Below are 23,969 nucleotides of genomic sequence, written 5' to 3' on the forward strand. Positions count from 1 at the left end.
TAATGCTGATGTTTCTGTCTCAGTGAAACATAAACATTATTCTGAGGGGCTCATGTTGCATCAAAATATTTGCATTTCCAAAAAAGGCCATGTTTCTCATAAAAAAATCACTAAGCACATATAATAAATTTTAACCTTAAGTATCTGTTCCTTGTGTCAGGAAACCCAAATTTTATTTGAGTTGTCTATTTTGAAGCGTGCTGTTGGAAAAACTAATCATGACCTTAAATATAGGTGTGAGAAGAGACTTTTGTAGGTTATTGTATGGGACTGATAGGTGTGTGAGCACAGTAGTTTGTGCATTTTAAAATATTAATAGATTTTAAACTAGATTTGAAGGGGGAAGGGGACAAAATGGGGCTTGCTAGAGATAAGGCTGGGGGTTGCATGCTGGTGTTTGAGAGGTGGTGTGCTAACGAGGTTCTTTGGTCTGATATGTCCGTGGAGGTAGAGCATGGAGATCCATGCAGCAGCAGAAGCCAAAGTTGTTGATGTGTAAGAAACCATGAAGTGCCTGCGAATGATCACATTGGAATTCCCCCAGAAAAGGTGCAAGGATCAATAGCCCAACTGAAGTGCATCTACACCAACGCACATGGCATGGGTAACGAACAAGGAATTGGAAGCCGTTGTGTGGCTTGAAAGCAGTGATATTGTTGCAGTCACAGAAACACAGTGGGATGACTCGCACAACTGGAATGCTGCAGTGGATGGGTATAAGGTCTTCAGAAGGAATAGGCAAGGAAAGAGAGGTGGTAAGGATAGCCCTGTATGTTAGGGAGTGTTTTGATTGTCTAGAACTGGACAATGGTGATGAAAGGGTCAAGTGTTTCTGGGTAAGGAGCAGAGGAAAGCCAACTAGGCAGATATCCTGTTGGGAGTCTGTTACAGACCACCCAACCCATGATGAGGAGGCAGAAGAAATGTTCTATAAGCAGCTGGGAGAAGTCTTACAATTGCTAGCCCTTGTTCTTCTGGGAGACTTCAACTTAACAGGTGTCTGCTGGAAGTACAACACAGCAGAGAGGAAGCAGTCTAAGAGGTTCCTGGAGTATGTGGAAGACAACTTCCTGATGCAGCTGGTGAGAGAGTCAACTAGGGAAGAGGCCCTGCTGGACTGACTGCTCGTGGTGTGGTGCAGTCTTTGCTGGGTAAAAAATTGGCTGGATGACTGGGCTCAGAGAGTGGTAGTGAATGGAATTAAATCCAGCTGGCAGCAGATCACTAGTGGTGTTCCCCAGGGCTCGGTTTTGGCACCAGTCTTGCTTAATATCTTTATCAATGATCTGGATGAGGGGATCGAGTAAACCCTCAGTCAGACTGCAGACAGTGCCAAGATGGCTGGGAATGTTGATCTGCTGGAGGGTAGGAAGGCTCTGCAGAGGGATCTAGACAGGCTGGATCACTGGACCAAGGCCAATTGTCATAAGGTTCAACAAGACCAAGTGACAGGTTCTGCCCTTGGGTCACAACAACCCCAGGCGGCACTACAGGCAGCGGGGAGAGTGGCTGGAAAGCTGCCCTGCAGAAAAGGATCTGAGGGTGCTGGTTGCCAGTGGCAGAACATGAGCCAGCAGTATGCCTGGATGGCCAAGAAGGCTAATGGCATCCTGGCTTGTATCAAAAGTAGTGTGACCAGCAAGACCAGATAAGTGATTGTTACCCTGTACTCAGCACTGGTGAGGCTGCACCTCAGTGCTGTATCCAGGTCTTGGTCCCTCGTTACAGGAAGGACATTGAGGCGCTGGAGTGTGTCCAGAGAAAAGCAACAGAATTGGCAAAGGGTCTGGAGCACAAGTCCTGTGAGTAGCAGCTAAGGAAGCTGGGATTGTTTAGCCTGGGGAAACGGAGGCTCAAGGGAAGACCTTATTGCTCTCTACAACTACCCGAAAGGAGGATGTAGCAAGGTGAGGGTTGGTCCCTTTTCCCAGGTATAAAGTGGGACAAGAGGAAACAGCCTCAAGTTGTATCAGGGAAAATTTAGGTAGGATATCAGGAAAAATTTCTTCACTCAGTGTTCCATCAAGCATTGGAACAGGCTGTCCAAGAAAAGTAGTTGAGTACCCATCCCTGGAGGTATTTGAAAGATTTTCAGACGTGGCAGTTCGGGATGTGGGTTAGTGGTGGACTTGGCAGTGCTGGGGTACTGGTTGGAGTTGATAATTATAAGGGTCTTTTCCAACCTAAACAGTTCTATTATTCTAAAATCTGTACTTGTTCTTGTAAGCAGCCAAAAGTGCATTATTACTTGTATTTAACACAACACATTAGCATGTGCTAGGAAATATATCTTCTGAAATATTGCTGTGTTACCTTTCCAACAGGGAGAAATTTTATTCAACATGAAGCATTAGAAATTAGGAGCCTAACTAAATTTCTGGAATGATGGCTTTGAGAGACTAAAGAAACATATCTTTCCATCTTGATGCCCTAGGAGTATAATATGAAGGAGTGCTAAATTTCAAAAATAGAGCAGTGGGAATCATTGAAAGTATGTCAATGCTGAGGGCAGCCTGGAGAGCAAATAACTTAGGAGGCAAAATGCTGCTGCTAATGGTTTGCAGCTACAATAAACTTGTTTTGAAACTGTGGAACAAATTTTTTGGACACTCACAACTTGCACAGTTATTTCTGGCTGTTTGTTATGCTCTTGATCAAGAGGTGTTGAATAACTGAGGCTGGACATACAGAATTAAGATTTTCTTTCTTTGACAACAAGCTGGACAAATGCTTTTAAAATAAGCTTGTAAGAACACTTTTTTTTTTGTGATATTGGTGCAGTCATTCACAAAGGGGAAGGAACTTCATACGTATTTCCATCTGAACAAACTTGGCCAAAATAAATTAACCTGGTTTAAAATTTTATTACTGTATATAAGTTGTCCCTGTCCAGCAGTAATTTCATTAAATATCTGTTGAAATTATGCAGTTCTGAGCACTGAAAATGCTTAACTTCCTTCAAGAAGGCAGCTTATATGGAATAAATCAGCACTTTTTAATGAATTTTATTCTGTTGAACAAGCTGAATTTGAAGGTTAGAGGTAACTGTCACATATTTTTCCAAAACACATTGGTAAAGAAAAAGTTAGTAGCTGAAGTCAACCAGAGTTGCATTCTTTCCCTCATGTATTTACACAGGAGCTGTGCACAGGTAGATGTCTGAAACAGAACAGACTGTAGCTCTAGTTATTGTGAAAGAGATGGGAACTCCTGAGGGGAGGCCAATGTATTCCTCCCACTTGAGAACAGTCTTGCTAGTATAATGCAGTGAGAAGTTTCCTTTCTCTAATTAGTTCTGTCATTAGTCTTCCTTCTAATCCTAGGACAGATGGGTGCACAAAACAGTGTGAGGTGACTTAGCTTCTTTTTATGTGCATCTAAGGAATCATACTCACACATGTCTAGAAGAGCGCTTTTAAATTTTAAAAATGCATTGGCACAGTAAATGAATAAGAACATACCCTGGGGAAGAATTCAGACATCTGTTCTGCTTTTATGGTTATACCTCTGCCCATAACACCTTACCTTACAGTATTGTTTCTTGGATCCACTGGGGGAGGGGAAAAAAAAAAACCAGTAGCAACTTCTCGTGTGCTTCTTGTGTAACTTGTACTCTTCTTAAAATATGCAAAACATTAGAAAATAGGTACAGTGAAATACTTATTTTAGTTAGTTTTTTGGACTAGAATTCTTGCATTTTAAAATCTGGGAGGAAGGACTACTGGATTCTTTTCTGACTCTGTGCTATGGAGGCCTTGCACATTCTATATAAAGCACACCTAGGTTAGTTTATGGTAGTTCTTATGATACTGAATACTTACTGTACATAAACTTGAAGAGCATGTTGGGGTTTTTTCTCGCTGTTGGCCTCATTGTGCAGTGGTTTGTGCTAGGCTATGGCTGAGGTGGACAGTAGTCCCCAAAGGTTTTAACCCTCCCTGCTCAGCTAGAAACACTTAGCATCTCTTGGAGTTTCTTGAGCAAAACCTTGGCTTGACTGTCTTCCTCTGACACGTACAGTCGAGAGGAGCAGAAGAGCATGTGAATTGATTTTTGTTCTTGTGAATGGAAGCTATACTGTACATGGTCTACAACAAAAATGCTCTTTGGAGGCCTTTAAAGCTGTGTGCTAGAACTATTTACATTTATTTTGGAAGTAAGAAAATTACTAGTATTAAGAGTAACTGAGAAAAGGAAAAGCAATAGTGTAGGAAAAAAACAGAGCTAAGGAGAGTGGTAGTAGCCTGTTTCTCTGTGCCCAGTTTTGGGAGTTGGAAGAGGAGGCTGGGCTCAGTGTTGCTGCTGACCTGTAGTAGGGAGTAAGGTAAAACATGGCTTGAAATTGAAATGACTAAAACTGTGCTGAATACTACAACTGCTACTCGTGGAAGAGCTGGGTTTGGAGTCCTGATCTGAGCCCGTCGCTGAAATACAGAAAGTCTCAAATGCTCAAGAGGGAACACTTTATTATAGAGCATTAAATGATTTGACAGAGATGGTTCCTGCATGCTTAGAAATGGAATTGTCTGCAGTTTTCTATTCTGCTTCTGTGTAACAGTTGCTTGTGAAGCAATGTGATGTGCACTTGCCTTCCAGTCTTACGAGCTTTTAGATAGCTTAATTATTTAAGGTATTTTCCTTGTGAAGGAAGGAGAACAGATGAAAGAAATGAGCTGAGATAAAGAATTAGGTCAAGTCTCTTTCCCTAGCAACCAAATGAACAACAGTGACCAAAAAAAAAAAAGAAAAATAAATATTTTCTCTTGATGGTAACTTCTACCAATAAATAGTTTCTTCTAGTCAAATGCCATGTCCTGGAATCCATCTGCAGAGCATTTTGATGGGCTAGCTTATAATGATATTGTGGCTAGAAACTGGGCTGTAATTACTCCATTTACCCTCTAAGAAAATGTCACTGTTTGTCAGGAAAAACTGAAGCAACAATTTCTATATACACACAACACACATGTGTGCCATTTTGTTAATTAAATAACCAAGAGAAACATGGGACAGCTCACCAAGGCTGTTTGGCTTGGAAGACAGGAAAGGAGCAAGTGGAATCAGTTTTCCTGCCCAAAGGGATGTCAGTCTGAGATGATCACAGAGTTAAATTCTGGAGTAGGATTTGACTTTTGGAACTTGTTGAATGCTTGATAAATCATAGACTTCTTGTGGAGAGTCTGGACCGATCACTTCAGTGGTTGTCACACTTGTGAGACAGGAAGAATGCTTTTTTTTCCCCTACTTCAGAAGCATGCTTTGAAGAGAAATTCACTGCTGTATGTATTTCTGCCCTTTCATGAACAAACTTGAACACGAATCAAGTATTCTTATTTTTCCATTGGTAAACCATGTGTGGAAATATCAGTATGTTGTACAGCAATGGCTCTGTGACTCTGCTTCTTTTTTTTTTTCTTTTTTTTTTTGTCATGGTGAGAAGTCCCAGCACTGAGGAGAAGTATAGCTGCTCTTAAAGGAACTTGAGTTGCCACTGTCCAGGATCGGCTTGAATTAAGAATTTCTGTTGATATGGTTTGGGTCTTTTGCATGGATCTCAGTGTTTGAAGGAATTTGGTTTCTGTTTTGTTTCAGCATTTGGGTAGGAAAGACAAACACACACACATATGTGTTTAATTCTGGAAGTCTTCCATGCAGATACCTGATGTTAGATTTTACTGTTCTGTCATATGAGAAAAACTTATTTTTCTTTGTTTTTGTTTTTACACTTGTGTTAAAACTGGGACTGGTCAATAGGAACCAATATATGAGTGTCTAACTGTGCATGTATCATACCCACAGTGAATTCTTAAGTGGTTTAACTCTGTTTTACTTGCTTTGATTCTGTCTTGCAGAGTTCCAAAGTGCTTGCAAAGAAGGAGCTCTCCTACATGCCTATCATTGGTTGGATGTGGTATTTCCTAGAGATAGTCTTCTGCAAGCGCAAGTGGGAAGAAGATCGGAAAACAGTCATACAGAAGTTGCTGAATCTCCGGGACTACCCTGAAAACTTTTGGGTGGGTGATGACTAACAGGTGGGGTGTGAGGTGCTGTAATGCTTGGCAGGAATAAGGGCACAGATGATATGTGATATTCACCAGCTTGCTCCTGAGAACTTTGATTCATGAACTTCCTGGTGGTATCAGGAGAGTATTCTCGAAGAATTGAATTTTCTCTGGAATTTCCCATGTAATAGTCTGTCTTGTCTGTTTTCTTCCTCTGTAGTATGGAGCCCTACAGATGTCACTGCAAAAATACCTGTACTGTGATCCATTCAGTAAATCTTGTGGTCCTCTAAATACAGGAGCCTGGATAGGGGTAGATGTGGGGGGTTCATGGCAGTGTAACAGATGCATGTGACGATGTATTGAAACACATCAACCGTATTCTTTACCTAAGATTCCCCTCTTGCCTTAGATTGCAGAGTTCCTACTAGTGTTTTCCCCTTCCATGTGATTTTGCCTTTCCTGTGAACGTGCTTGGTCAGACATGGCCCAGTAGAAGTGGAAGCCACCTGGTCAGAGATATGGCCCACTTGGGCCATTGACTGTTTTTCAGGGAGAGGATTGGTGTCACTTTTCAGCAACAGGAAAGTGTTACTTTTTTCATTGCTATCATTTTTTAGTATTGAGCCTGCCTGGTGTTTCCTGGTTTGAGAATGAAAAGCCTTTGAATTTTTTCTCTTAGTAATCAGAAAAATCATAGTTCTCAAGAGCTAGTGATGGCAAGAGGGCAATTTGGTTAAAGAAATGGTATATTAAGCAGCCTCACCAGAGCCTACAGAACCTATTGCTTAGGAAGCAGTTTGTTCATGAATATGTATGTGCTGGATCTCATTCTCTGAAACAAACATTTTTTTTAAATGTCATTGATTTAAACAAGTGCTAAGCTGTGCTTCGGTAATGTTTAGATGACTTCCAGGCAGAAGACTGTGTAGTAGAGGGGCCATTCTTTGTTTTCAGTTTCAGTTTATCTCACCGAGATTTGCCTGTTCTCCGTGACTTGTAAAAGGTGTTGAATGCCTTTCTATGCACCTAGGTAGTTCAACTCTAATCAGTGAGCACAAGCCACCACTATCCTATAGATACTAATTACTAAGAAGGAGCTATACCTACATACAGGAGATAGTTGTTGATGTACCCGGGGTTATTGCATGTGGAGTTTTAATTTGCCTTTGTATGATGGCATGTCAAAAGGCACAACAATAGCACCTTGGAAGGTAGACAGGCAAAGCATGGGAAGTGGACTAGAGAGATTTTCTCATCAGTTTCGGTATGTTTCATCTAGCTGCTTAACATGCTTGTGATACATGAGTAGAAGTGGTCTTGGATGAGCTAGAGCTGAAAGCCGTCTGCTTGGCTAGTTTTCTTCAATCTCTGTCTTTGTTGGCTATATTTTTGCTGTGGGTTCTGAGGACTTAGCTTGTGTGATATGGCAGTGCTCTCTGATGTGTTAGTTTGCGTTCAGGCTTGGCAGAAAGCAGATGAGCAAGTGGTAAATCTCCAAAGATCTGTGTGCTCTCCCCTGCCTGCCAGTGGCAAGATTGTAATTGTTCACGTCTGAGCACTTCCACTGTTCATAAGCACATGAGGCTTTCAGTTGTCCTGCATCTGCTGCCTTACATCTGTTACCAGCTCTGTCCCTGGCATCAGAGTTGCTGTGTGTAGTTGTCAGTGTCCTCGTGCCATAAGTGAAAGCCAGAGGGTTGGAGTCAGGGGGTGCAAGCTGGGTGCTGAAGCATTTCCTAGAAATGTCCCTAGTTTAGACACTTACCAAGATTTAGATACCATGATACCTGTACACTTCACCATCAGTGAAACATTTGCAACAGGAGTATATTTTGAGTGTAGAGATTGAGTGACTCATTTAGAGAAATCAAGTCATTCTGATAGCAAGTAGCAGAGCAGATGATTAGGTCTAAAAGCTGAAGTTCAAACCAGAGGATGGCAAGTTGGATGAGTGTTTGGTTTTGACTTTTTTGTTGTTTGTTTGTGTGGTTGTTTGTTTCAAATTTTTTACTTCAGTCAAATAAATTACCTAAATGTGTATGTGGCTACAACTGTTCCTGCTAGCAGTCTTAACTTGGACTGTGCTGGTGGGCATTAGAGACACCTCTGCTCAGTCAGATGTAGAAGACCTGAGCTTCTGTCTAACTGTAGTTCTCTCTTGGTTTTAGTTCCTGATTCATTGCGAGGGCACAAGGTTCACAGAACAGAAGCACCAAATTAGCATGCAGGTAGCCGAAGCCAAAGGTCTGCCCAAGCTCAAGTATCACCTACTGCCACGAACAAAAGGATTTGCTGTCACCGTGCAGTGTTTGAGAAATGTAGGTAAGGAAAGTCACAGGGAAAAATGCTAAATGGTTATTTCATCCAGCTACTGTCAGTTTGCCGTGCTTTTCTTTTTCCTGTAGCGTGAGTCCTAGCAGAAAAGGCCTGGGACCCTCTCTGACCTTTTTTCCACTATCCTGTGATTTTACTAATAAAGTCCTGGAGCAACTTGGGGTTTTTTATTAATATTTTTTTTGTTTTGTTTTCTGTTACTGTGACTGTGTATTGGGAAATCTCCAATTGCATATTTTGTACCTATTGCCAAAGGATAGTATTTCTTAGTATTTACTAAGCTATTGTATTCTAAATGAAGCAAATGCATCAGTAGAGAATCTGAGGCAGTGTGTCTTAAAATGTTTCCTTGTGGTAAATACCTGCCTCAAATGACATAATTTTTAAATTTAAAAAAAAATATTCTGCTTTAAATTCCTGTATAGATTTGCTCTTTAGAGTTTCTTTGTGGAGCTTAGGAAGGGGAGTAGACCTTGACTGAAGATACATGTAGCCAAAATTTTTAAACAGATTATTTCTGAATTACAGAACATGAAGTAAGTTTTTCTTTGTTAATGTTGTTCTTAGCTCCCTATCCCCCAGTTATGTCTGGTTACTTGCATTTGCCACCTTTAAGATGACATCAGTAAGAATATTGCACACATTGCCTTTGAAGTGATTTTTTTTTGGCTAATACTATCTATCAAAGTTGTCTGCTGTGGACTTCATGGGTAAAGGAAAGACAGTGCTAAGTAGCCATAGTGTTACGGTATTTTTGGGGGTTGGTAGAGTTATGTATTGCTAAAAGGCTGTTGCGTAAGAAAGACAAAGTGGTTATGGGTTTAGAAGAAAATATTCTAGCTTGACTGAAGCTAATATCAAAACTTCTTTTGTCTTTGAAGACACATTTTCATGTGGCATATCTGGGATAGTTGCTGTAAAAAAAACTTTGCAGTCAGCTGTCTTGCTATCTGTCATATTTCTTCTACATATCCTCTTGCGAGTCAGGTAGATCATATCACTGTTGTAGCTTACCAGGCACCTACAACTTTCCACCCCCAAAATGGATAGCATAGCTTGGATCTTTTCTGATACATGAAGAAGAGGTAAGTTATGTGAAGCATCCAGTAACCCCCTTAAGGGCACAGTTTAACCTTGCCTTTTGAATAAGGGTGGCTGTTTGACTGAGGGCAGGGAGGTGGTAGACTTGAGGCACTGAAGAAGAGATGAGTCAAAACTCTGCGACCTCTGATGCCCTGAGCTGGGAATCAAGGACAGGGTATTTTGGTGGTGATTTTGTTCTTTTCACTGCTCTGTGTAGTACAAGCGAAATAAGGCATGATTGTGGACAAATAGCTGATTTGTGGGAATATGTTTCAAAAGGAAAGAATTGTAGGGAACCCGAGTGACATTTATAAAAACTTTTTGGTGTTCATGTGATACACTACAGTAACATTTACTAGGATCCTAAATATTTGAAATACCTTCAGAAAAATAAGGCCGAGATTGCTAGATTACTCATATACTTAGGGGAGTGTGTGTCATTGCCTCACTCCATAAGCTGTGACTCGCTAGATGAGGTGAGGTAAGGCCACTAAGAAGGTAGTACTTCCCTGTGAGGTTCAAGGAGAAGCACAGAGCCGTAGCTTCTCATATACAGTTTCAGCAAAAACTGCTGAGCTTGAAAACCCAACCAACAGACCTCTGAGGGTTTGATGACCCCATATCAGTGTTGCACATTTTTCTGGATGTGTTGATTTACTTGCCTTGCCACTTTTTGCAATGAAAGGGAGATACGAGGGTTATTGTCTGGGTTATTATATGTTTCTCTCCTATAGAGACAAGGGGTAAATGTGACGAGCATTTGAAAAGCCTTTGTAATCAATGTCTTATTTTTAGAACTCCTTGTAACATTATTATGTACAGATAACAAGGAAGTCCATGCATGTTTTTTGAAAAGAGAATGTGATGGGAGTCTGTTATGACAGTCCATAATCTAGAAATGTAAGCTCTATCTAGAAGTTAGGTCAAATCTGCAGTGGGGTATCCCTGTGCATCTCTAAAAATGAGAGACTGGTGCTGAGCTCCCTGAATCCATTTTGGGCTCTGCTATTTAGGCTAATGCACTTTCAGATCTCCCACAAGGGGTGGTGGCCCTGGCTGGAGCTGGAGCACCATGTAGCAATGAAATCAAGCCACAGGTTTTGGACCAGTTCACAGCTGGGTGTGACAGAGCTTCTGTCTGGTTTCTTTCCATTTCTTTCTAACAAAGGTGTGATTCCACTTGTTTGGGGCTGTAGGACTATATCATGGATAGATGGTGTTCTTTCCGTGTGTAGAGGTAATTTACCCGTAGTAGCAGTGATCACAGGTTGGTCCTCTTCAAAACTTTGTATCAGCTCTTAATACTCTGTGGTGCAGTCATTCTGGAAGTAGTTTTGAAGTACTTCTCCAGTAGTGAGAAATAGACGTTGGTGACATGAGCCTGGCAAGTCCATCTGTTTTGAAAAACTTGCCTTCAGAAGGAGTTTATTCAATGTACATACGTGAGAAGCTGCCTCCATACCAGTGATGCCATTTCTGTCAGCATAAGCAGATATGTTTGGATAAAAATATCTTTCATGTGAGAGAACAAGTAAAGGGCCTTCCCTCCTAACTCATTTCTTTCATAAGTGATAATGGAATTCTTTTCTTCTCAGAGATTTACTTTCACAAGTTCAGACCTCTGCACACAATTTGATTCTTAAAGAAGTGCTTTTAATATTTTTTGAACTTTTCTGATAATTTTGTCAGTGACTGTCTCTCCCAGTATGGTAGTAGAGACACAGTCACCAGGAGCTTAATTTCTAGAAGCTATTTGCTGTCTTAATAAATTGCTGTTTGCTACCCGTACTGTTCATGGAAACAAATGGAAATGCCGATCCGTTTCTAAAACATTCATACATGATTTACCATAAAAATAAATGTCATAAATACTGCAAAAGATATATTTAGCTGTTACTTTTATTGCCTGGGTGTATATCAGGCAATTCCTTTCAGCTGTTTTTATTTAGTGAAGACTTGTATTTAAAAATGTGCCTCAAGATGGGTTGTAGATAAGCCCAAGTTGTGTTGTGCACCTTTTCCTCCAGTTGTGCACACTGGGAACTACTGTCCTAGAGAAAACGCATGAGAATAAATTCCAGAGTGGTGTTCTCATGGAGTTCAGTATGACCGTGTTTGAGAGTCTTGCAATGACTTTTTTCTTCCCTTGAGTTGCACTTTAGTCCTGGATTATTATTTGTTTTCAAGTGGGCTTCTAGTCATCATCCAGAGAAGGTTACCAAGTTTGAGAGGATGAGTGATTTTTGACCAAGCTGACCAGAGCAATGAAATGTGTCAAGGTGGTAACATACTAAAAGTACAGTGAATTCCACTGTACCTTCCCCTCCGTTTTGCAATCTTCAGATCATTGTGTGCTAGTATGAAGGTGCATGTAGGTCTACTCATTCCCTGTAGGTTGATTTGTCAGATGATCCACCATAATTTTGGCATGATCCTCCATGGCTACAAAATAATGCGTGAAATTCAAGAGTACAGTTAAGTAAGAAGAATCCTCTCTAGATGCGTAATCTGAAGATTTATTTTTCTTTTAGGTTGAAGTTAAGAAATTAAATCTTTTTTATTTACTTTTTAAGTACATAGCTCTCTGTCAGAATGCTGTACAGAGAACAAAGTTAAAGATATGAAAAAAAACTGTGCAGAGATTAGAAAGCAAACAAAAAAACCCTAGACTTTTTTGACAGGAAATAGCAATTTGACTGGAAAAATTTTCGGTTTAGTTATGATCTGTTCTGAGCCTTTGAAACGGCTTTCAAAGACTTGTGTTTGATTTTTAATGAAAAAGAGGTTTTAATATATAATTTCTTCATAGAAAATATTTCACAAATGAAGCAAAACTTCATTTGAGGCTGCCTATATTAGCCCAAGAGTGAGACAGTTGTTGCAATGTTTTCAAGATAGTATGGTGTTATTTTTTTACTTGTTTTAGAAAGTGAAATTTCTGGACTCCTCAGCTTTTGGATGAGAAAGTCGTGAGAGGTCCAGTTCTAATTATATAATTACAAAATCCACTTTTAATGATAACCAGTTCACACAGCATGCTAGTGCTGCTTTGGCTGTGGAAGCTTTCTGGCAAATTTTAAATTCATGCAGTCATTTTCTTTGACACTTTTATTGTTGTTCTTTTCCTACACTTTCAGAATGAAAAAGCTGAAGTCTTTAGTTATCTTCTGTTACATCTGGATATAACAGAGGTCTCTTTACTCCTGCACATGCTGTCATTGTCTTGGGTTTGGCACTGCTTTGCACCAAAAGATTTCAATGTGTTATTAAAAGGGACTGGACTGAATATGAAACTATAGACCAGTTGCAAACTGGAATAGGATTTCTTTTTTTTTCCCTGGAGAAAAGGAAGATTGTGCAAGGCTGTCAGCATATAAAGATGTTCCTGGCCAACTCTGCAGAAACTTTTTTCAGAACAGGAGAACCATGTTCCAATTTGTCCGAACAAAAGCCAATTCATATAAAAACTCAAATGGAGATATCTTGTAAAAAAATGAAAGAACAAGTGTTCTGTATATCATACTTTGCTTTATTGCATCCCTATTGTCGTTAGAATAATGCTATTAAAGAATAAACTAAGAAGCTTACCCTGAATAAACCAAACTGAGCTCTTGTTTTCATTCAATTACATTGGATTAGTAAATTAGAGTAGATTAGTAAAATCCTTCTATGCTAAGAAGCTTAAAAATGGAGGCAGATACTTATTAAAAAAAAAGTAATTTCTTACTTGTACAGAGAGAGTAGTCTGCTAGAAGTTGATTTTAGCTTATGCGTTGCAGTTTTGAGTTTGGGCTAAGAATCTAACTGTAGTAGGAAAAGAACGGAGTTGTTAGTGCGAGGAGCAGTCTGTATGCAGTGACAGGGGTTTGGCCTTTGTGTTCAGGATTTCCTTTCAGTGCTGAAGCTGTTCTGTGCTTTGCATTCTGTTTTGGAGTGACAAATGATGTGATGAGTTTCTGGGAGCTGAATGCTGTGACCAAGCCCTATTTATCTCTCTATAACTAGAGAGGTTTCAAAACCAAGAGCAAATCTGTGCTATGTAAAAAAAGGCTTTCTTAGGCAGGTCAAGAGCTCTCACAATAAAGGTTCATGACATGCATTTTTATTCATTATTGCAAAACTCTGGAGCAGGAAACTTAAAATACAGCAAGCTACAGGTGAAATGCTTGTTAGTCACGTGACAAAAAAAGAGAAGTTTCTTTGCTGTCATTGGTCTTAGAACTCATACCATGACACACAACATATTTCAGTGTCAGGAAAATGAATTGTTCTTTGGTAATTTTGTGACATCAGGAAAATAAGTATGTGTTCAGAAAAACTTTTTTGAAAAACTGTATGTGGTTTAACAGTGAATGTTTTCTCTTTGGAAACTGCTTGTTAATGCTGTCTGGTTTAACTGCAATTGGCCTTTGCAAATGCTTTTGCTGTAACTGCTCAGTCCTGAACTGCAGAAACAGTTTTCTCAACACTGAAAGTTTGGCTGCAGTTTTGTTCAGTGGAACTTGTATGTTATACGCGTCACATTTGCATGTCTTCATAGCAGCAGCCCAGCTCACACAAGATGTGGTCTGTCATTCTGTGTCTGCCTTTGCCCTATAGCAACTTCCTGAGTTATCAAATAAGGGACATAAAAGGGGGGTTGGTTTTGACCCCAGCAATTTATAGTTACATTAAGCCCTTCTGCTGTAGGATGTCTCACACACACACACACACACACTTTACCTATTCTTAGTCAAAGGGTATATATTGTTCATTGTTTATAAAGTGTGTATCTGCCTGGTTGTTTCCCCCCTTATTTAGGGGGGTAGTTGCATCATTCACAGTGAGTCAAGACAGACAACAGTTTTTCAACCATTGACTCCTCGGAAGTCCTAGGTACAGTCTGTCAGAAACTGTAATTGTATGCCTGTCATTCTGTACCTGATGGGGAAGAAGGCAAGGGTGTAGAGCAGACCTTTTCATTCTGCTGGTGCAGTTTCTGAAAGGGTCACCGAAAGGCCTTCTTAAATCCTGCATGTTGAGTGTTCCATTGTCATTTTTACCTTGGTGACAGCTCAAACTGTGGTGCTATTTAAATATTCTCCTTGTCTGAGAGATAATGGCTTATTTCCATTGTATTACTACTGTAATCACATAACTTGTTTCTCTTTTTGTAGTTTCTGCAGTCTACGATTCTACCCTGAATTTTAGAAATAATGAAAATCCAACATTGCTGGGAGTTCTAAATGGAAAAAAATATCATGCAGATTTGTATGTAAGGCAAGTAATCCATAGTTTAATTCCTTTTTAGCATACAGGAGTGTGTACCTGCAGTCGCAATTGGACAGATAAGGGAATGTTTTCAAGTAGGTGATGAAAAGCAAATCTCTACCAACCCGGCTTCACAGAGCTTCAGATAAAAACTCCTATTGGATGGGAAAGGTTTCTTGTAAAGTTCTGTGACTGCAAATATGTGGGGAACCCATAAGTGTCTACACTACTTTTTGTTTGTTATTTTTTTATTCATTTGTCTGTCTTTTGGCTCAGGAGCAGCAGAAGGGCCTCTTTTCACTCCCTTGGCCAGAATATCAAACATCATCTAAGTGTTCAGGTGGAGTTGCTTTATACCTGTCTCTGGCACAGGAGTTCCAACTCTGGTGGAGGCCAGGCTGAGGACTGTTCCTATCTCTGTTTGTTGGTATAGTTGATGTATTTGCCTGCTTCTCCCTCCCTACCAGGGGGTTGTTTAATGAAAAAAACATTACTTGGATTCCTTTTCATTAATGTTTCTATAAGTGATGAATACCCCAATGGATTCCCATAATCTTAATGGGAATGAGCCGATTCCCAAGTGAGGTTCTACCAGCAGCACCCATACTACAGGCACTCAGGACATGAGATAGTTTAGGGTTGGAGCATAGGAGCCTAAAAGTGACACCACAAGTGACCAGGAGTTCATCATAACCCCTTTAGAGCTATAGTGGGCTGGTCCAATTGGTTTATCTTGGATACCAACATCAAATGGAATAGGGTGACCTTTTTTTTTTTCCTCCCCTTTTCTGCCTGTTTGCAAAAATATTTCTTCAGAACTGTTTTTGCTCAAGGGTAAAAAGAAACTTTCTCTTGATTCCTCCTCCCACTTGGTAGGTTAGCCTGGTTGTCCTTGTGTTTGGTGTACACAGCTTGGCTGGCTAGTTCATGGAGGACAGGTGGCCCTACCTGTGTGGGTCATTTCTCCAGTGGAGCACAGGGGCGTCTCCTCTTCCTGTATCTCCATTTACACCATTCCAGCCTGCTGTGAGTCAATCTGGCAGACTATGGAAATTGCCTTTCACAACTCAGAGTAGCTATTTACTCTTCTGTCCTTTTGAGCTTCTTGAAAAGCTCTTACAGGCAGGGTAAGCCTCATGGCTAAATTTGTTTTGGCGATTAGCTGGGGACTATCACAGATATTCTTCAAAATCCTCCATATTTGCTTATTGAAGTGCCATAGGTGTTGCACTAAATGGAATTTTGCAAAATTTGGATGACCGTGTTAAATTGTGTTAGTTTGCAATGTTTGTCACCTTAAGACTTTTTTAACCAAAGGAACAAATCAGTAGTGTCACACCTGTTAATTTATTAACTGCAAACAGGAGTGTCCCGACACTGAGAAGTTATTCTCTTGTGCTGAAGGAAGTTAATTTGATGCTGCTCTTAATGGATATTAATTAAAATATATCCTACATTGAAAAAGTAAAATTATTTAATATTGCCATTAGTGTACTTAAATGAGGTTGGTAAGAGATATTTTCTGTCACAGGGTTATTGACCAAAATTCATATGATGAGATGAAAACTTTGGTTTGTCAAGAGAGAATTTTTCAGTAATAGGAGCCATTTTGCTGGACATTATCCAACCAAGCTTCACATAACAAAAATTACAAGAATTGGAAATGTTGATGGAGAAACACTAGAGAACTTTACCATAAGTTATAAGAAGAATAGTTTGTTTTTCTCTCTATTGCCTAGCTGATTAAGTACAGCCTTTAACTTCATAGGTGGGTTAAAAAATTCATTAATTCAGAACCTTTGTTTGGAAACAGATAATTGTAAACCTTTATCTAGAAAGTTCCTCTAGTGAGCTCAAACACAATGCATTACTATTTCAGAAATCTCAATTTCTAAATTCCACATATATCTAAGAACTGAAGGTGGCTCTAGAAGCAAACTATACTTTGCTGATCTTGGAGTTGTTACCACAAGTTAAAAAAAGGAGAAAAATGTAGCAAGTCTCCTGTCAGATGGATAATCTGTCTGTATAATGCAAGTGCTATTCATGGGAGCCAAAGTATTTAATATTCTTGAATTTTTCTTGTTTACCTTTGGCAGGCGGATTCCACTAGAGGAGGTCCCAGAAGATGAGCAGGAATGTTCTACCTGGCTCCACAGACTATATCAAGAAAAGGTTAGTTTTTTTGTCTAGGCAGCAATTGTGAGCCCTAGTGCTCCATTATTTATACTGCTAGTAGACCTTTACAGTGTCCGTGTGTAGTGGTCCTACTTTGGAGGCTTAGAGTGGGTGTTTCTGTGCATACAGACTGATCGTGTGCTACCAGTCATGATTGCCTTTATAAAGAGCAACAGAAAAAAAGCTTAAACAAGCCTTTATAGAGGAGTTTTAAAACTCTTCTCTAGAAAGTTGCATAAGACTACAAAAATCAAAATTATCTTCTGTCTTGTCTTCTTTCCCCTTAAAGGCACCTTGTTAATCAAGAAGTAATTTGTGCGCTAAATGAGATATTTTTAGTGTACTAGAATTTTTGTCCCTTGTTTTACCCTGTCTTTTTAACCAAGGCAAACATCCAGTATTAATAGGACAGGCTGATAAATTGCTTTCACATTGTGTGTATAGAAGGCATGTGTTTAAGATTCCTAATTACATAGGATGAGGAGAGAATAATAAGGACTGTGTGTTTGTAGATGCCTGGTGGAGTTTTTTTCTTATTTCCAAATGCTTTCATATGCATCCTTCAGTCTTTCAGAATCTGTTTCTTCTGGTCTTTGTTTTTAATGAATATAGGAGATAAGGGTTGGGGGATGTGCTTTTTGAATACACTCAGCACTCCCATTTCAATCAGTGGGAGTCATAGGTATGTATGGCATGAGGGCCTGGCAGCTCAGTTTCCTTCAATACATTGATCAAAGTTATGTATTCAGACTGAAATGCAGCAGTGCTTTGGATTTAGAAGTGATATAATATAGCTCTGGTTTCCTCTCACTGGGACAGCAAAATTCTGCTGTGCCATTTGTCATGCTCTACCCAGGACACCACGTTAGCATTTCTGTACTGATTATGTCCTAGTCTTTCTCAGTTTCATGCCATGACTGTTTCTGTTTTAATTCATAGCCCCTCTAAGCAGCTTGCTTACAGGAATGAGAAAAGTAAATATGTCTTGAGACCTCACTTGTAGATCTACTACCTTTGCCTCTGATCCCCCTTCTTGTAATTTGTGCCAGTAACACCTGATTCAGACACGACCCCCAGCACCTTTGCAGAAAGGCAGGATGTTACCCACAGGCTCGTACTCGTTCTAGAGGCATATATGTGCAAATGGTCCTTTTGCTTAAAATTGCAAAAGTCCACTTTCTGCTGCTATGAATTTGTAGCCATTTCTCATGTTCCTGAGAACCATTTAGACATTTGTAAGACAAGAACATAAATGAGAATATGGTAATTGTTTTTCTGAATCCCTTATTACTTAGTTTGCAGTAGTTCACTTCAGGTTTGTTCTGTTATTCAGTCTTTGGTGAACACTCAGTTACTTCTAATGCAAACAGAATGTACATCTATCCTATATACTATTATATGATACGGTATAACATAATATCCTTCATATCTGTTCTTCATGGCAGCTTTGCTGGTTGGTTAAATCTATAGTTTCCTGTTAAGAATAAGGAGGGAGGGAGGGAAGGAATGTGTGTTTAGTTTTCCTTTCCACTAAAACCTTTTTGGTTACGTAGCATTTTTTTGGATTCATTAGAGGTGGGTTTTTGTTTGGGGATGGTTTTCATTTTTTTCTGAGGGTGACATCTCTATTTCTCCAGCTGTTTTACATTAGTGAAACTTATTTCATTGCAGTCATTCCTGGTTTACTGAAGCCTATGTCTTTGTAAAATCAGTCTGGCAGAATGTAGAGCAGGGACAACTTCTTGAAGAGTTTTGAGATGATGAAAGCCCCCCTGCAGGGTAAAAATGCAGTTTCGTTTCATCTTTCTGCCCTGCATTTAAAAAAAGATAATTGGCTTTTAGGTCAGATAACAAGCAACCGCCCAGGTGCTGTTCCTAAAAATGAATTCTGTTTCAGATTGTCTTCAGAGTCAGTAAATGTTTATGATAAAATGTAACAAATTGTATTCAAAGGGCAGTAATTCATTGTAAGATGAATCCCCTTCTTTGTCTATTTTGATTGCAGCACTTCATTTCCTGTTTCAAAGCAAGACAAGGTGTGCACACAACTGGAAAGCAGAGACCCTATTTTATCATGCATTATGGTTACATGTGCCTTTGCTTATTCTCAGTGAGTTTAATAAGTTTGCAGTACTTTCTCAAGGCTTACATACAGTGTGCTGAATTATGCTGTAGTAGCATGATTTAGTGACTGGGGAGTGCCACAGGTACTGAGGACAAGGCCTGTGCACTCATGGTGATCAGAGTCCAGAGCGGTTGGAATGGGTAATAAATCAGTAATTAGTAGACATGGAGGGTTATGACTTTTTTTTCTTTTAAATTAAATCGACATTAGTAAAGGAGTGAAGATCTTTGAGAAAAGCTTGTTTTGTTGTTTTTTATGTCATTGCCTGATCTCACTTACATGTACCTCTATCAGAGATACTTTTCTCTGGGAATCTGGCATGTTTATGTTCTTGCTACTTAGTACTTCATTTTTTGGTTTAGCAACTGCTGCAAATGCCGTGAGCAGTCTTGCCAGATAAACAATGACACTGTGCTCTTCTAAATGAAACACTGTTCTCCTTCCTTTTCCAGGCTTACAGTAAGCACGGTATCCATGTGTTTCTTCCTCACCTGAGGTGGATTTTGTCCTTCCACGTATGGCTAACACTGCATCAATTAACGCCAAATTATGACAGAGGTGCAATTTGTGTTGCACATTGCCTTTTTCTTTTATTTCTTTTATTTTTTTTAAACTCCCATTGCTAGAGAGGCTGCCTTTGACTTTAACAAGGACTGGGTTGAGGATCTTATTGCCTGGTGTGAAGAGGTACTGTGTAATAGTCACAACTCAGCTAGCCCTTGCACGTTTGTTTTCTTTTTTTACCTCCTTGCAGCCTCAGTGCCTGAAATAGAAGTTCTGCTTGAGAATCTTAATTTCCATTAAAAAGAAAGCAAGCTTCTAACTTTTCTCACTTGTAGGAGAAGCATGGAAAACAGAGTATGAAAATATATGCTGGAATGCCCTAGGGGATTAGCAAAGCATAACTGAAGAGGGCATGTGTACAGAACTCCAGTTTTGTTTGGGAACAAAGACTATATTTTTGGATACTCATTCTTTGTGAACTTCTTCATGAAAAGGCAGCGGCATACCTCTGTCGTCAGACCTCCTGGGAGGAAGAATCCAGTTAGCCTCTGATGGATGTTCCCTGATGGATGTTGCCTGCATTTACCCCCACATTGTCTGAAGTAACTTAAATTTGGTGGGGCCAATAGAGGGAGCATGTTTCCATGTCTGAAAATAATACTTGAGAGGATGGGATTGATTACAAACTGGAAACAAAGTCTGTATGCAGGGAAATGAAAGGAGCTTAATGTAGGTGAAGTGATTTTGGGAAATTTTGAGCTACGTTATGTGTTTAAGGGCTGACTTGAGATGATGGGTACCATAGGCACTCTTGCAAAAGCTTAGAAGACAGATTAACCCACAGATGTCTTTTGCAAGGAAAGTGAATATATTTGAGCATAAGGAATCTTAACTGAAGAGCTGTTCCCTCACAAAGGTGTGAAATGCATAGTGGAGGTGTTGGCTTTCACATTGTTTAGCCTGTTGTGTATGTTTTCCATCTGTCTCAAACCTCTCTGTGATGTGGTCAGTGATTTTACTGCCCCTAATGCTGTGCCGAGCCAAGAAGGGAAACACTGCTGCATTTGTTTTAAGCAAGCCTGTCCTGCTCTCTGTAGAAACAGGCCCTCTAATGGCAATACCAATAATAGGAATTCTTCAGTTTCCTGGGTAATGCTGGTATTTGGGAACCTAATTGTATATGGTAGAATTCAATTTACTGATGATTAGTAGCTCTGTGTTGTTAAAGCAGTTATAAACCAAAGTCCTCAAGGCACTGTAAAGAAAACTTCATACACTGTGTGATCTGGTGAAGATGACTAATTAATTGGCTATAGTGAACTCAGTACAATCTAGCTTGCATGAGTAAAACAGTCATAATTTTTCTAACCTCAGTAAAGAGAGTGCAGTATTTAATTACTGTGTAATCTCTTAAAGCTGAATGTTCCTTCTGAAATAGATAAAATGGTAGCAACTTCTAATTGCTAAAGTTGCTCTTAAATAAATAAAAAATTATTTATGTCAGCTGGAGTGTAAGTAAGTGTAAAGTTGTAGCACAGTAGAAATAAACTTCTTGTGTTGATTAGGACAATCTTGGCTTTGGAAACCAAAAATCCTTTCTTTGAAGAAGTATAGGACTTCACTCTGACTAAACTAGGGTTCCTTTTTATGTCAGTCTAATGCTGACTTCATTAATTAACCAGTTTGATGTGATAACACCAATTAATAATCTTTGCTTTTGAACAAGTAGGCAGGGTTTTTTTACCCCACCCCCTTTTGATATCTTTGGTTGATCAGATCACTAATGGCAATGCTGTTCACCCCTGTGGGCTCTAGAGGAAGGTACTGAATTCTAAGTCTTCTGTGCTTTAAAAAACACACACTACAGAACAGAAGAAAAACAGCCCCCACCCCATTATCTTCCTGATATTATACAAAAAGGGAGAGTCGTTTGGTCAAAACCAGTGAGAGATTGTAAACTGTTTAGAGAGGATCAGCACCCAAACTTCCTTCCACAAGCTTCTTGGGAATGAGCTGAACAAGACTGGGGGACAAAGCAGGCAGAAGAGGGTGGTGTTCTTCAGAGCATGGGACAAGATTATGTCTGGTCACCTTTTCTGACTGGTTTGTGGGTACTGTTTTAGAGCAGTGCAGTGGTTGGAGAAAACATTAGGGAACAGAGGATCTGCTGCTGAGCATGTAGCCCAGACACTTCTCTGGCTTACCAGCAGTATTTGGGCAGTGGCTGTGGCTCTTGCAGGAGATTCAACATTGCTGCAGGAGTGTACATCCCATCACCCATCTTGTTTTACTGGGCTTGTTATACTCTTCAGGTATGCCATTTTTCAGGCTGCTATGTGCAGGAGAAAGAAAGTGTGCTGTTTCCTTTTTTTTCCCCCGTTTCTTTTTCTTTTTTTTTTTTTTGACTCTGTGTTCATTGACTTCAAAGTACAAGCTTTCCAGACATCCCTTGGTCTTTGATCTTCCCCTGTGGTTACAAGCCTGGAGCAGGTGGAACATCAGAGTCAGAAATGGCTAGTTTTGTTGGCAGATGGGGATTTAATTGTTGCTCTTCTTTGTTCTACTAGGATGCATTCCAGGAAGAATATTATAGAACAGGAACCTACCCAGCAGTCCCTATAGTACCACCCCATCGACCATGGACACTTTTGAACTGGCTTTTCTGGGCCTTATTGCTGCTATATCCTTTGTTCAAACTGCTCATCAACATGATCAACAGTGGATCATCACTGACACTGGCTAGTTTTGCATTTGTCATTATAATAGGTAAGTTTTCTGAACAAAAAGATTACTTACTGGGTGACTTTCAGATATGATTTATTGAGGCTTGCTAAATATAAAGATGGTTTGTGAAGTTAACAGCCCATCTGTGGGTGGATATTATATCCACTGTAGCTTGGAATAGGTTAAAAAGATTCTTTGTTTATTTTTGTATAGCTGTATTATTTTTTTTAAGAGCTGCCTACAAAATTTTCTGTTTCTGTAGAAATCAAAACAGTGACTTCTCAGTGGGTTGCCTACAAAAGGCTTTCTTTTCTTGTGTTGTGCTTTGCTGGGTTGTACTTTAAATGCCTAGAAGAAAGGCTTAAGGATAATTTATTCTATTGAGAATTCTTTTGTCTAATCAGTCTGTGTCATGCACTGGTAATCCATGAACTCATGATTTAAGCACAGCCTGTTATGGCCATCTTCTCTGACTTATGTAGCACAGGGCGTAGACTATCACAGGTAATTCCTGCAGTTCCTGTGGTAGTTCTGAATTGCCTGGGTTTGTATTTAAACTAGTATGTTATTTAAGGGGAGGAAGGAAAACAAAACAAGGAGCTGGCCCATAGAAAGGGAGGGAGATGTCATTTGGTGTCCTTCATGGAAGCAAGCACCAGATCGGTTTGGAAAAATAGTGTCTATGATTGGGCGCTTGTTTGAAGAATAAGTTCCCTTCTATGATAAACCATACATTTATAAAGCAAATACTTTTTATGATTGCACTGACCATCGCATGTATTTATGGCTTCATCACCTTAACTTCTGTATAAAATGCCCTTTGAAAAAGAAACAGAACTTCACAGTCCTCCTGGCTCTGAGTGAAGTGAATGCAGAGATATTAGAGTTGGATTAAAAAGCCGTGTCCAGAATAGCAACACAGAGGAAATAGAAAAATGTGGAGCATTTGCTTGTTTCAGAAGTGCATCTTTCCTCTCTGCCTAGGAAACTGTTCCTAATGTTCAATATTTCTTTGCATTCTTAGAAGTCTGAATCTTGAGCAGGTCCCGTTCTAGCTTGATCATGATTAACCAACTAATGTCCTTTTGCCCATTGTGAAGAGCTTGATATGGTAGGCACACGATATTCTTTTTCAGAACGTGCCCACGGTAACAAACACTGTGTTCAGCTACTGTTAAGGCTTCTTATAAAGATAAGTGGAGAAGGAAGAATTTGTATGTGCACGCAGACAGGAGATGTACTTCGTGATGCTTTGAGCCAGAGGAAGGAAAACAAGAGCAAGGATAATGTCCAACATAATGGTTGGTACATGAGCAGGGTAGAGGAAAAAAGAGGGGAATCCTGTGCTCTTGTCCTTACCTGGAGAGATTGCTGGTGCTTGTTACCCTGAGAATGCTTTGTGTAAAAATGTGTGAGAATTTCTCAGAGCAGTGACTACAACTTAGAAGCATCTTTTTTCACCCACCTTACTTGTTGGAAGTCACAAGTAGTGCTGCCCTCTCCCTTTCTCTGACTGGTGAATAGGATGGGAGTGTAGAGTGAGCACTGTGGTTAGGGTGTGCTCTCAGGAATGGGAGGTGTCAGGGTCATATCCCTGTCAGTTGCAGAGAAAGGTTGATCACCCTCCCCTGTGCTCTTATTCAAAATGGATATTCAGCAGTGGGTAGGATGAGGTGTGACACCATTGCAAATGCTTCATCCCTGGCAATAGAACTCAGGAGGGCATTTGTCCTGCCTTTGAAGAAATGCTGGCATAGTCTGTTTCA

The 23,969-nt window shown here is 39.8% G+C and overlaps 1 protein-coding gene across 1 annotated transcript in view; it reads left to right on the forward strand.

Annotated features, from left to right (window-relative positions):
- The window catches only part of AGPAT4 (1-acylglycerol-3-phosphate O-acyltransferase 4), a 73,550-nt gene that overhangs the window by 43,679 nt on the left and 5,902 nt on the right, over positions 1–23,969 (forward strand). The window contains exons 4-8 of the mRNA XM_017813702.1: positions 5,853–6,014; positions 8,174–8,327; positions 14,579–14,681; positions 16,772–16,847; positions 22,047–22,245. Of these exons, the coding sequence (XP_017669191.1) occupies positions 5,853–6,014; positions 8,174–8,327; positions 14,579–14,681; positions 16,772–16,847; positions 22,047–22,245 (694 nt within the window). The remainder of the gene's footprint in view (positions 1–5,852; positions 6,015–8,173; positions 8,328–14,578; positions 14,682–16,771; positions 16,848–22,046; positions 22,246–23,969) is intronic.

This window comes from Lepidothrix coronata, unplaced genomic scaffold (assembly GCF_001604755.1).
Source record: "Lepidothrix coronata isolate B3197 unplaced genomic scaffold, Lepidothrix_coronata-1.0 Scaffold42, whole genome shotgun sequence".
NCBI classification, from domain to species: Eukaryota; Metazoa; Chordata; class Aves; order Passeriformes; family Pipridae; genus Lepidothrix; species Lepidothrix coronata.